Here is a 14,474-nt window from a genome sequence, read left to right as displayed (position 1 = left end):
GCTTGATACTTGTCAGTGTGTTAGAATTCTGAACATCCGTCTGTCAGTGTTACACAAGTAACTAGTCATTAAGAAACATGTTGACACAATTTGTTTAAACCCGAATACTAAGAAGTTGCTCGTTTTCTTAACCGGTGGAATTGCTTCATTTTGCTTTTGAAACTTACTGGAAATGTGAAATCCTCCATATAACTACAAGTGGCAGGTCCAACATTAAAACAGCTGAGGCACAATTATAACTAAGGCAGAATTTGTGCCGTTTCATCGAAAACCACAGCACGTGGCCCATTTGTTGTTATTTACATCTGCATGATGTCAGTGGTTGTTTTTGTGGGACATCTGCTGGACATTCAATAGAAACTATTTGTCATATTTCTTATTGGTGGCTGAGGTTTGGGACCGTTTCATTTCCGAGCCTACGTTCAAAGTAACGCTGCAGTGGTGTGAGGAGACATGCGGTCGGGTTCGTTCTGATCCTGGTTCTGCTCCGGATCGCGTGCACGTGCGCATCCTGACATAACACGAGTTCCAGCAGTTAGGTAACGCCGCCGCGGTCATGTAGCGGCTAAGCTAACGGCTAGCGCTCAGCAGGTGTCTCGCGCCGCTAAGTCAATGGTCACTTCCTGCAGGCTCCGGCTCGTCGTGCGTCATTTGTTCAGCGGTCGGATGGGAGAGATGGCCTCCAAAGCCCAGATGCCGACTCCAGACACAGCGCTCCCCGGCCGCACCGACAGCATCAAAGTCTCCGGTAGGACCGAACCGGCTGGTTAGCTAGCATGTTAGCTTCCGCAGCAGAACTTTACTGTATGTCTTTCGCAGTAGAGGTAACGAACCGGAACAAACGGAGTTGTGTTCGTTTTTTGTACTGACGTTTCACCGTACACCCGTTTACATCGTTGCCCCACTGACGTCAAAAATCATATTTAAGTTAAGATTAAGTAAAACGAATAATTATTTTCGCAGTTAGCAACAACTACTACTGTCAACATCGTCATGGGCAGAACTGCGCATGCGCAGCTAAGTACCTGTAGTAGATAACTATTTAACGTTTCAATGTCTGCTAAAGTTTTAGCATCTTAAATTAAAGCAACCACACTTTGAAGTGGTACATTCTTCGCTTTTTACTAAAGATCTGCCCACAAAACGATCAGTGATTAATTTATCTGCTGATAGAGAAGCGCTGACTCCGGATTAAAAGGCTGTAAAGTGTTTAATAACCATCACACCACCGTGTTTAACCATTAATTCATGCTCGTTTAAAGATAGTTCAAGGCACAATAAAAACGAAAACAAAACTATTTCTAATGTCATCTAATTCCTCATTCACATAATGAGTCACCTTGACTGTCCCTGTTAATCTGGCTCTGATCTGGTCCAAAGTGACTCTTTCTGTATTTTCAGTCCAGTGCATCTTGTTTTAATATAAACAAATCACATTATGTAAAGTCTTCAGGAACGCGATCACACCAGTCGCCAGGTTTGTGTCAGGTGTCAATGCACCTTTTCATTCTGCTTCCTGTTTTGCTGTACATGCAATAATATTTGCTTCAGCTGAGGCCACTCTGCAGCGTATGTGGATTATCATATGACATGAACAATGAAGAAGCATTAATAGGACATAAATTCATAAATATAACTACTAGCTGCTAAGAAGTTGTGTGTGTGTGTGTGTGTGTGTGTGTGTGTGTGTGTGTGTGTGTGTGTGTGTGTGTGTGTGTGTGTGTGTGTGTGTGTGTGTAGCTGGCAGTCGGGGCAGTTGGCACGGATTTGCCCCCTCTTCACTACAAGTGGGGGCACTGAGTGTTGGCACTTGATGAATAGATCTGCTCTGGCACTGAACAAAAGGTCTAACACACATGCAAACAGAGTCAAGCACATGTTTCCCTGCTTCTCTCACTATAAAGTGGAAGACGTCTGGAACCCGTAGCGAGTGTAGAGGTTGTGTGCAGAGGGTACTGACTGTTTTGTTCGGAGACAAAGCGACGGGAAAAGGAAGAGAGGATGGATTCGATCGTTTGAGTGGGTTTGGATCGATTTGTCCAAAGTGCGTTGGATGTTTTGGCTGGACTGGAAGGGGTTGGACTGGAGAGCGAGGGATTGGAGGGGTTAGGAGGGCGGGGGTCCGCCGCAGTAGGTTATGGGCTGGACGGATGGATGGACGGACGGATAGAAGGATGGACCAATGGACGGATGCATGGACGGACAGACGGATGGACCAATGGACGGATGCGTGCGTGGAAGGGCTCAGACGGCGCCGCAGACAGCCTGGAGCTTCGCCAAATCTTTTCGGGAATGCTGCCACAATGGAGAGCGATGAAGAAAGAGCGAGTGAGCAGGGAGGGGAGGAAAAGCCGTGGCTGCAGGAGCGGCTTGGCAGGGGTCCCCTCCTTTGTCCTCAGGGCAGCGGCGCCAGAGGAAATGTCCAGGCTCCGCGGCGGAGCTGTGCTTCGCCCTGAAAACACCAGAGCTGAAGTAGCAACGGGCTGAAAACTTGGGAGGACGCAATGGGAGCCGCAAAGAAAACAAGCTGGTTCCCCTTTAACGGTTCCGCTCCGGAGCGACTGGACCCGATCGGTTCGGAAACGTAAAAGAGCACGGTGTCCGGTGAGTTCTGTCCTTTTAAAGGTAACAAAGAAGCGCTTTGTTTCGAGAGCCGCGTCCACCGTTTCAGACGGAGGCCGGACCTGCAGCTCCACAGAGGTGGTCCGTCCATGCGGGTCGGGCTTTGGACCAGGTTTGAGCCTTTAAATGCCTAAATGTTTACGGATGAAGTCGTGCTGTTTGTTACGGAGGATAAAAAGTCACCGACGGGACAGAGATCAACGTCAACGGCTGCACTTTGGCTTCTTGGTTGTTTTTCACGCTTAGAAATGCTCAGAGCTGAGGTGTGTGTGTGTGTGTGTGGGGGGGGGGGGGGGGGTCACCTGGGTGGACCCGTGATAGGGACACGCCCACTTCCTGTGAGCTGTCTGCACAAATGCCTGCAAAGGTTTAAAGCTTTAAAGGTGGTTTCATGTTCATTCGTGAGGAGCAATGACAGCAAGCAGACCTGCTCAGAGGCTGTTGTTTCACTGAGCCTCGTTTCTAATTGATGCACAGTTGTGTTTTTGTACAATGTCGGAAGCTGTTCTGTAATAACATGGCGCCTGCAGAATGATGGGACATTGTTCTGGCCTGTTTGAGGGTGAGAACCTCCCACCATGAGCCTCTGCACGCGTCTGATGATGCAAGCAGCAGCTTCGTACATCATCCCTGACGTTGTTCTGATCCCACATTTCACCGGCCGCTCTCGCGTCCTCAGCCTCTGAACCCGTGGCCGTGGGAGCGCACGCGCAGGTAAACGGTTCCGCTCGCCCTCGGCCCCGGCCTGAAGGAAGCTCTGCACCTCCGACCCGGCTCGGCCCAGTCGACCTCCACTCCAACAACCACGCGCGGACGTGGAAGCAGAAACCCGTAGCTGGAGCTGCAGAGCGCTTCAGCAGCCGTCGCGCGGGTGTGAGCAGACATCCAGCAGCTGCCGAGGCCCAACCTGTTCATCAGCAGCCGCGCTTCAGGGCGGGAGTCATTAATACGGCAGCTTGTTGTTATGGAGACATTTAATTGTCACCAAAAATAAAAAAATATTTCCAGATTCTTTGAGGTCGACATAAATATCAGAGGTGATGCAACGCTAATGGGAGGATGATTCCACCATCTCAGGCTTTTTCAGATGAGGAGCTCTGGTCTGAAAGCAGCTGCTGCTCAGCTGCGTAGTTTTCACTTTCCAGAACCTGTGGAACCGGTCCCTCAGGTTCCACATTCCTTGTGCCAGGCCTCATGAGGGCAGGAGCTCAGCGCTGTGATAACATGGCCGTGGGCCGTGTATCACACACAGCATCAGGTGTAGCCCGCCGTGCCCCTCGCACCTCCCGCTCATGTTAATTGACTGCGCAGCGTTATCGGGTTGGAGCCGTCCACCTTTGTCACAGCCGTTACCACGACAACGCGGAGGGATTCCAGTGAATGAAGCGCTGAATGGCCGCGCGCTTGCTCCGAGCTCTTTGTTGTTCACGCAGCAGCCTGATAACCTTGACGGGTGTTTGAACGTGAGACGCGTGCAGATGAATGATGGAGGCGGCCGAGGGTGGAGCCTCGACCCTAATGAGGACGCGTGTGATCCTATACGCTCCGTGTGCATGAAACCAGGCGTGAGCTGGAGCCAGCGGGTCATGACGGATGTGGTTCCGTGCGGTTCTGCTGTTGTGCCCGGTTCTGCCTGAGCCCGTGATCAGTCTCGTCCCCGCAGCTGGAGCGGCGCCTGGTGATGTAGGAGTTCACGGCGCGATAACGAGCTCCTCTCAACACATCATGAATGTATTAATGCTAATAAAAGCCTGTGTGTGTCTCACATAGAACAGTATCTCTGCTTATGCATTAATCATAGTTTACAGCCTGGTCGAGCATCACAGCTCTGCCCAGCAGTCAACATTTTCCATAAGCACTTCCCCTCCTCAGAGCGTGTGATTGCTAAAAGCCATTACTACCTATAGACGCTGCGTCCAGCGGCTTCACAGGTTCCAGCCTGAAAGGCTCTAATCAGAGCCAGTGTAAAGTGCATTAAGTACTATTTCCTGCCTGTGTTCACCACACACAGCCTCACTAATAATGGCTGTGTGCGATCGATGGAGACACACACGCACACACACACACTGTGGTGTCTCATTAACCCAACCACCACTCTACACCCAGCCGTCACTCAGGGTTACAGTGTTTCCAGCATTCTGGACCCTAAAGCCTACATCCCGTTGGTTTTCTGTGTGAATATGAGCAGATTGAGGCAATGTTTAAAAAACACGCTGACACAAGCAGTTTTGGTCACTTTCATCGCTCATTGGGATTTGTTCTAATTAATGGAAATGGTTAAAGTTTACATTTTTAGATTTCAGTGAAACCTAGCTGAGATATATTTCATATATTGTTGTGGTTTAGTTAAAAAAATGTTTTTTTTCAAATGCAAGGTGGTAATTTTATTTGTCTATTCAGCTCTATACACTCATTTATGCCAACACTCCTCAATGACAAGCAAAGGGGTGCACTTTCATTTTCCAGGACATTCCAGGACTTTCCAGGACCTGTACACTAATAAGACCTGGGTCTTATCATCCTGTGTGGTGTGAAAGAGTGATAACGATGAGGCTGACGGTTGTAATGATGGGCCTCATAAAAGTGACGATGGCGATCAAAGCAGCTGATTGAGAGGCTTTGATGGAGAGAGGAGGGAGACGTAACCAGGCGGGGGAGGTGGGGGAGACGTAACCAGGCGGGGGAGGTGGGGGAGGCTACTGTAGATTTAATTGCAGTGCGGTTGAGGTTGTGGGTGAGTGAGGACTCGCCGTCTCATTTCTTACTGTCGCGTCTGGAGCTCAGCACCAGACGGTCGGGTCACACAGGCCTGGTTCCACGCAGGGCAGACGCTGCTCGGACCGGACCGGACCGGAGCGGATCAGACCGGACCGGCTCGGTTCTGTCAACCTCACATTATTTTCCTTCCTCCACTTTACTTATTTGTCAAATTACAGTAAATAACAAACAGTGAAAGCAACTAATCAAGCAGCAGCCGCCGCTGAAGCGTTCTCATTAATCAGAGGCTCCAATGGACCGAATAGTTACAATCTGCTTTGAAATCTCCAAACTGGAACTTTGTGTTTGCGTTTCGCTGCTGCTGAAAGAGAAACAAAGTAAAGTGGGTGAAACGACTAAAAGGACTGAGTCAGGAGGCTGAGTCAGCGTTTGGAGGCAGGATGACACAAAGAAGCTTCATCTTCCTGTGTCGTTCCTTGTCTCACGTTGTTACTGTAATTTATATGTGTTTGAGATTAAAAAAGGGACGAAGACGATAAAAAAAACCTAACATCTGATTGGTTACTGTACCTCCATTGTTCACACACTGAGCTGAAATAGAGCAGCACTAATGCAGAGTGTGTGTGTGTGTGTGTGTGTGTGTGTGTGTGTGTGTGTGTGTGTGTGTGTGTGTGTGTGTGTGTGTGTGTGTGTGTGTGTGTGTGTGTGTGTGTGTGTGTGTGTGTGTGTGTGCGCTGCCACCCTGGATAAGAGCTTCTCTGTGATCAGGCTCATTACTGTGACAGAGTTTTAGGAGCAGGCGCTTCGTCACCAGACTCGCTCTTCTCTCCTCCATCACAGATGAACAATGAACCTGAAGCTGAAGCTGAGCTCAGATGTTTCCTTGCAGTGAATCAGATGAACCCGATGCTCAGATCGATGCCGCTCATTAAACCACAGCTCTTCTTAAACAGCTGCGTCCTTCAGTTTTTAACACAGAAACTAAATGTTTAAGAGTTTAAGAGTTAATGCTCTGTTAAACAATGCAGTGAAACCACAATAATCCAGCCTCAGTGTTGACTCACACAAGAATAAATTCAATTAATTTACAAGAAGCGTCGTTATCGTTCTCCATGAGATAAAGGCCACGGCGACAACAGGCATTTCAAAGGAGAGCGGCGTGAAATAATTATGCTGGAGGTGTGTGTGTGTGTGTGTGTGTGTGTGTGTGTGTGTGTGTGTGTGTGTGTGTGCGTGTGTGTGCGTGTGTGTGCGTGTGTGTGCGTGTGTGTGCGTGTGTGTGCGTGTGTGTGCGTGTGCGTGTGTGTGCGTGCGTGCGCGTGCGTGCGTGTGCGTGTGTGCGTGTGTGTGTGTGTGTGTATTAATGAAGGCTTTTGAACAGGTTTCTTTCCTGTCCGTCCTCCATCTTAGCCCACGGTTCCTTTATTTAATCCTCTGCTCAGTGACACCTGCATGCGGCACAAAGCAAAGGAAGAAAGTCTCAGCCTCCACCTCAAAGTCCTGCGGCGTCGGGCACGACCACTCGCTTTAGATTCAGGAGGAGAAGCTCCCTGTCGATGTCCAGAGACGATCTGAGAATAAAGCAACACCACGGCTCAGTCGGCCTCAGGTCCAGCTGTTTTCAGCCTTTATTTCAAGCCAAGCGCCATCGTCAGTCTGCAAAATAGAGACACTGTCCACAAGTCACTGAATGCGAATGATGACATCAAGCAGATTCAGACTCCTTGTCTTTTCTTGCCAACATTTACATTTAAATTGTTTGTCACTCCATGATCGCTGGTGTGAGCATCTACAACTGTGTGAGTCGGTAATGAACGGGCCTGAAGGCAGCCGCTACCGACGCACAGGAGGAGGACGTGCTCGTATCTGGACGCTGCGGGACTGAAGCTAATGCAGCGCCTGCTAATGGAGAGACAGGAAGTTGGAGCAGGGTTGTGTGTGATGCAGTCATGGAATGAGCGTGGATCAAACACTGCTCCTCACGGCTCCTCGTGTGGTGGACGCTTAAAGCAGCAAACTGCTGCCCTGTCACTAACCGGGCTCCAAAGGGACCGACGGTGAGCAGGGACCGAAGGTGAGCAGCTGCACTCGTTTCTATCTCAGGACCTCATCAGGATGAGAAATGGCTGCAGCACTCGGAGCCGTCCTCCCTTCAGAGTCCAGAGGAAGGCGCGGCTCCAGCAGCAGCTGATAAACAAGGCTGATGCGTGGACGTGAGCGGGGATGAAGAACGCTCCTCGTCTTCATGCGTGTCTGGAGCTCTGCTAATTGGTTGTAAGGGTCCATCTGGAAGCTCCAGTCCATCGGCATCCTGACGATTACGCTGCCATTCATGAAGCAGGGGGAGGTGGAGCACGGGCCGAGCCGCCTCGTCCCATTTAAACACCATCTGCACACGCACGCACACAGACACACAGAAACACACGCACGCACACAGAAACACGCATACACACACACACACACACACACATGCACACACAGACACACACACACACATGCACACACAGACACACAGAAACACGCATACACACACACACACACACATGCACACACAGACACACAGAAACACACACACGCACGCACACACGCACGCACACAGAAACACACACACACACGCGCGAACACACACAAACACATGCACGCACACACACACATACGCACACACACAAACACACACACGCACGCACACAGACACACAGAAACACACACACACACACACATGCGCACACACAAACATGCATGCACACACAGAAACACACACACACACACACACACACACACACACACACACACACACACACCAGCTCGTCCAGGTGGCTGCGTGGCCCCAGCGGGGCCTCGTGAACCTCTGGCTGATTGGAGTGAATGCAGCCGCTGCTCGGCGTGTTTAAGTGGGTCAGTCTGTGTGTGGAGTGTTTCTGGATCTGTGACATATCAAACACGGGCTGTTTGTTTAAAGGAACACGCTGCAGTCGACAGGACACGATCTCCTGCCTGATGAATGAACCCATCCACTGGGATGTGAGGGCTGATGGACAGCGGCTCTTACGCCATTAACCAACTACTAATGAACGTTCCGATGCTTCTGATGCTAATGAGCACAGGCTGAGACTCGTTCATCTCGTCCTCTCTCTCCTCCTCCTGCAGCCAAGCACCACGTGAGCGGCAGCAGCACGGTTCCTCCGTTCCCCAACGGCACCGACGTGGTCGTGTTCGGTGAGAGCGTCGCGTCCTGAAGCTCCGCCCTCGGCGCCGCCGGCGTCCACTAACGTGTGCGTGTGTCTTCAGGCATGGGCTGTTTCTGGGGAGCGGAGAGGAAGTTGTGGAGGCAGAAGGGCGTGTACTCCACGCAGGTGGGCTACGCCGGCGGCTTCACGGCCCACCCCACCTACCGGGACGTGTGCTCAGGTACGAGCTAGAACCCGCCCAGAACGGCTCCGTCTGTCTGTGTTCCGCTCTGATTGTTGCTTCAACACGTTTTCTCTCAGCAACTGGAAGCTGCTGAGCTGAGCTGTGTTTTCGTAGCGCAGCATGTTGGCAGCTGCTCACACCTTCCTTCCTCAGGAAACATCCCTGATCTGAGCGCTCGCTGGTGGTTAAACATTTACACTGAGTTTGTTGTAATGTGGAGATCAGATCCGTTTAATGACCTGTTCCCATGTTCTTCATCCTCCTGCTTCCTCTCATCATCCATTCCTTTACTGTTCCTTTCCTTTAATGAGTTTTACCCGTGAACTGTATTCACATGCTATAGTTAAAGAACAGAAAAGGAGACCTGACGTCTGTTACTTGCTCACTGTTTGGTCCCAAACTGTGAAGTGGAGCTATGAAGGAGCAGCAGCTGCTCAGGATCGGCCCTGACGTACAGCAGCTCCGCGCACATTCCTTCTCCACCTCCCGACCGCCGCTCTAATTCTCACGCGGCGGGAGATTAATTTATTCCTGTGAGAGCGCTAATTTAATATCGGCCGCTGCTTTGTCTCCGCTCGCCAATATCCAGCGCCGAAATCCATAGCGCCCGATATTGGAAAAGTAATAAGATAGAGAGAGATAGGAGAGGAATGGGAATGAGAGCTGGGGACGAGGAGAAGCGCTCGGGTCACGCTCATTAGCAGCTGCCGTCCGTCCGTCCGTGGTGCAGCATGTTTAAGCTGGAGGACGCTGAAGGACAGGGACGCACGCGTGAGGCGTCTCAGGCGTCTCCTGTTTCCTGTTCTGATCTCCACAGACCTGCTGACGCCTCTGTGTGGCCCCGCAGGTCAAACGGGCCACGCTGAGGTGGTCCGGGTCGTCTTCTATCCAGAGCAGGTCAGCTTCTCCAGCCTCCTCAAGGTGTTCTGGGAAAACCACGACCCGACTCAAGGTACGCTCCCATTATCCAGACCCGACCCGGTCCAGGTCCTGATCAGTGGCAGAGGGATGGATCTGACTGGATCAGCCGGACCCTCGGTCACGTCCTGCTGTGCTTGTGTGTGTGCAGGGATGCGACAGGGCAACGACGTGGGGACGCCGTACCGCTCGGCCATTTACGCCTGCACGGAGCAGCAGCTGCAGGAAGCGCTGGCCTCCAAAGAGCAGTACCAGCAGGTAGCCTCCACCAGCCTCCTCGGACTCCACTTCCCAGCATCCCCTCCTGCGGCCCGTCCTTTATCTCCGTACCTGGAGCGCTCGCCTCCGGGTGCAGCTCATGACCTCGCGTGCACGCTCCCAGTCGTCACATACAGTTTGTCTCTGCTTCTTCACACGCTGTCAAACGCGCTCCTGCTGAGACTCCTGCGCAACCATCCCACCAACAGGGCTTGTTGCCATGGAAACTGACGAGGAAGCTGTTACTCTATACTTTTCCATTGCGTTCATTAGATTCATTTGTTCCTGTTATTCCTCTCTTTGTTCGTCCCTCCTGCTTCTGATACCTCGTTTCCCTGCAGAACGGACGGAACCCGTCTGAGTCCACGAGTCCAAAGGAAGTGGAGCGGTCAGAACAAACACAAGAGCCACATAGAAACAGGCTTCTGTCGATGGCAGAGAATCAGGAAGACAGAAGCAGCCTGTCGTTCTGTAACTTAACCCAGTTACTAATGTGGGCGCTATTCGCTGTGAGATGTGGAGAAGGAGCAGCAGATAGAAACGCTGCTGTTCAGTGATTGGGAAGCTGGCGGCCGAGGACCAGTGTCTGGTAGTTTGATGCACAGAGAGCGAAGTAACGGGCTTTTATCTGTAATGGCTCATGGACGGACGGCTGCACACAATTTCTGCCGCTCGTTAAACTGTGGTTTTCATTCTATACACAGACGAGTGGGATCCATCGAACCACCACATGGATGGATTTTGTTTCCTCTGTCATTTTTTTTCTCACCAGATTGCCTCCCCCTCCATCTCCCATCTGTGTGTGTGTGTGTGTGTGTGTGTGTGTGTGTGTGTGTGTGTGTGTGTGTGTGTGTGTGTGTGTGTGTGTGTGTGTGTGTGTGTGTGTGTGTGTGTGTGTGTGTGTGTGTGTGTGTGTGTGTGTGTGTGTGTGTGTGTGTGTGTGTGCCATCATTTGGCCTATAGCAAACACACTTCATGCCAAACCATCTGGGCCTTAAATCTGTGCTCCACAGAAATTGCTTTAGTTGCAAACACAGCACACACACAGCGGCTGCTGGGTCTGGGTTTGGTCACGTTCCGCTTCGAGTCCGTTTATCGCCCGTCGTCGACCGCGGCCGATGTTTCACACGGTTTCAACATCTTCAAAACTGAGCATTTAAGTGCCAAAATATTTGGATGTAAATATCAATAATTCAGTGTTTTGCTGTACGTAGATGCAGATTCTGCCTTCGACGCCTACATGGCTTCCACATGCGTTTGCACAGGGGCCGTCTTTAAAATATTAATGAGTTTACGCTCCCAAAACTCCTGGCTGGAGTCTGGTGTGTGGATGGAGGCTTTGCTCGTCTTTGTCTCCGCGTCCACCGTGGCCGCGGCCTCTCGTGGCAACCGCCCGCTTCTCCTTCATCTCAAACACACTGAAGATGTAAAAAGCATCACAGCGCCGAGGATTTTCCCAGGACACACCCACCAGACGCGGCCTGCATCTTTATTACGGCTTCAAACGCAGCCTCCTCTCTCTCCCTCAGCCAGATTTCATATACGCAGACATGAAAAATGTAGACGGCAGCTGGAAGGAGAGAGGGAGAGGGAGAGAGGGAGAGGGAGGGAGAGAGAGAGGGAGAGAGAGAGAGGGAGAGAGAGAGAGGGAGAGAGAGAGGGAGAGAGAGAGAGAGAGAGGGAGAGAGAGAGGGAGAGAGAGAGAGGGAGAGAGAGAGAGGGAGAGAGAGAAAGAGGTGAAGGAGAAGCTGAATTCAGTGCAGTGGTGTTGGCTGTGTTTGCTTCAACGCCTGGCTTGATTGTATTGCTCACACACGGGGTGATTGTGAGTATGTGTGTGTGCACGTGTGTATGTGTGTGTGTGTGCGTGTGTGTACATCAGCACTGCAGAACACTGCCTCGCAGGCGCGGTGGCCGCTGTCTGCAGCATGAAAGGAATGAAAGGAGCCTCCCTTATTTTCTGCTGCCTCTCAGCGATCATTAGTGTGCGTGTGTGTGTGTGTGTGTGTGTGTGTGCGTGTGTGTGCGTGTGTGTGCACGTACCTACGTAATAATGCGTGCTCGCCCTGTGGGTGCCGGCCTGGGTGCTAACACAGCGTCTCCTCATTGTTCTGGCAGCTCCTGCTCTCTGGCTGCTTCCTTATATCTACTGAAGCACCAGCACACGCCCTTTGCTTCTCTCGTGGCGCTGAAATCCCCTTCTAGGCTTTTTAAAAACGCCAGCTTCACCTTTTTGACTGATATTTGTCCACGGGTCTGTGGCCTCACGCCGGCTTATCAGCGCGGCTCACGTTTCCTGCCGTGCCACCGTAGTGCAGGTATTTGCATTCAAATGAGGCTGCGCGTCTCTGACATGCTAATTAATGCATGCGAGTCGTGAGCAGTCGACCAGCTGGAAACCTCGGACCAGGTAGCGCTGGATGCAGCCTGACGCCCCCAACCCCCGAGTTACTGCCTCATCGGCTGCTGTGGCCTGGAGACGATGGAACAGGGTGAAAGCAGGAATCCGACCCGTCCTGGAGCAGGTTCTGGCACCTTTGGATCAGCGGCCGGTCCCGGAGGCTGAGGCTCGTTACTGGTTTAAGGTCTCACCTGGACCCAGTGCTGTGTAAAAGTAGGTGCTGATGGTGGTTCTGACCCGGCAGCGCCAGGGAACCCGCCCTCCTCGGTTCTTTTCTGTCCGGTGGCTCTGGTTTTGTGCTGTAAAGGCTTCGCTCCCTCTGGCTTTGTTTGCTGACATCTCCTTTAACGGCTTCCTCTGACGTCAATAAAGTTGAATCGCTTCTCCAACAATTAACTCTCACAAACTATTAGACGCACCCGCGTGTGAAATTACCAACACAGTGAGTCTGATTGTTTTTGTACTAAATATAAACCGCTTCGTGTTTCCCCCAGGAGTTAAATCCAAGTGCAAGTTTGTGCTACTTCGCATCAAAGCTCTGTGATGTTCAGAGCTCAGAGTGAAAAAACGAGGCCGGCGCGTCTGAGCCTCAGCAGGTTCCAGCTCCCACTAGAACCGCGTGGAGGAACCAGGCTACGGAACCCGCGCACCGTCAGCCTCGTGCTTCGCATTAAAGGCCAAAGCGGGCGTCAGACGGCTGCTGAGCGCGAGGGTCGGAGCTGCGCTGTGAATATGCATGCGCACATGCTAAACCCACTGAAGCTCCATACGTGTCCTCGCTTTGTCTCCTCATTTACCCACACGCCATCTGGCTGAGTCATTTTTATCACAAGGAGGAGAAGCCGTCATCTCCACCATCCACTGTGTGAATGTGTGTTCGCCTGCAGCCTCGTGTCTAATAGGTGCTTTGCAGCGCGGGTTCTTGATGAGATCGGCCCTTTCTTGTCGCGTGTTGGTTTAATGCTGCAGCAAATAACAGTATTAAAGCAAACACAGTCCATTTGCTTTAATGTGCAACGTAAAGTGGAATTTAATGCACTTCTTGGCAGATTGATCCCGGTTTCGCCGTCTCACCTCTCCATGTTTCTGCTTCCTTCAGGTTCTGACGAAGGAAGGTTTTGGAACCATCACCACAGAAATATCCAAAGGCCACACGTTCTACTACGCTGAAGACTACCATCAACAGTACCTGAGTAAAAACCCCGCCGGCTACTGCGGCCTGGGGGGCACGGGCGTCTCCTGCCCCATAGGACTCAGGACGGCGTCCTAGACCCAGCGGCCGCGCAGCCGCCGAAGGCGATCAGTAACAGTGTGATTTGGCTGTTACTCTACATGTTTAATGCTGCGATCTGAAATCACATTGTATCAGATTCTTGTTAATTATATGAAGAAACGTTCAAATTCTCAGCAGAAAACGATGGCGAAAATCGTTTGCCATAATTTCCTGACTCTCCTTTCACATTATTACACACAAAAATAACAACTTTTTAAATCTTCATGGGAGAATACGGCTTCCGTGCAAGAGACTGGATTTGGTTGCTGTGAAGTTGAACCTGTGAAAATGATGGAACCCGTACATTATTAGAGGATGAAATGCAGTGAAATGAAGCCCACCTGTGAGATAGGTGAGACATTAACATTAGTAAGATCTGTCCACGCACATTAACTCAAAGTTTCCCATTTTTAATATGATGAATGTATGTAATATAATGAATAACTACTGCACATGTGCACAGAACGCTTCACAAAACAAGGAATAAAGCTTGAAATCAGGACTCCGGTTTATTTTCCTCCTGCTAATTCACGAGCTGTGTGTGTGTGTGTGTGCGTGCGTGTGTGTGTGCGTGCGTGCGTGCGTGCTCGTGTGCGCGTGCATGCGTGTTGTGTTGTTTTAGGGCAGGGTTTTTGGATGACCTCCTTCCTCTGATCTTTGCCTGAAGCAATGTTCCAGTCTGTGACTCATCTGTCATCGCTGTTAATCTGCTGCATGTGTGTTTGTACAGTATATGTGTGTTTTGACGGTGCGGCATGCAAACACGCGCACACACCAGCAGGAGGAGAGCGCGGCTGGTGCCAGGCCCTCCAAAGCTTGGCATCGCCGTCACACAGTGGAGGAGGAGGGAGGAGACGTCTCTGGACGAGGCAG

General features: G+C 51.2%; 1 protein-coding gene across 3 annotated transcripts; it reads left to right on the top strand.

Moving 5' to 3' along the window:
- The first annotated feature begins 324 nt into the window (after positions 1 to 324).
- Positions 325 to 14,103, top strand: msraa (methionine sulfoxide reductase Aa). Of its 3 annotated transcripts, XM_029140751.3 has the most exons (7): positions 325 to 539; positions 630 to 748; positions 8,488 to 8,556; positions 8,629 to 8,748; positions 9,599 to 9,703; positions 9,821 to 9,927; positions 10,269 to 10,796. In XM_029140751.3, the coding sequence occupies exons 2-7, from the start codon at positions 667 to 669 to the stop codon at positions 10,482 to 10,484; spliced, it is 699 nt and encodes a 232-aa protein (XP_028996584.1). In that variant the 5' UTR covers positions 325 to 539; positions 630 to 666; the 3' UTR covers positions 10,485 to 10,796. The 3 variants fall into 3 exon arrangements, with proteins under 3 accessions (XP_028996584.1, XP_028996581.1, XP_028996582.1); XM_029140748.3 differs by having other exon boundaries at positions 328 to 748; XM_029140749.2 differs by lacking the exon at positions 10,269 to 10,796 and adding an exon at positions 13,428 to 14,103 and having other exon boundaries at positions 375 to 748.
- Positions 14,104 to 14,474: the final 371 nt, after the last annotated feature.

This window comes from Betta splendens, chromosome 24 (assembly GCF_900634795.4).
Source record: "Betta splendens chromosome 24, fBetSpl5.4, whole genome shotgun sequence".
Taxonomy (NCBI): Eukaryota; Metazoa; Chordata; class Actinopteri; order Anabantiformes; family Osphronemidae; genus Betta; species Betta splendens.
This window is presented reverse-complemented; position numbering and strand designations above follow the sequence as displayed.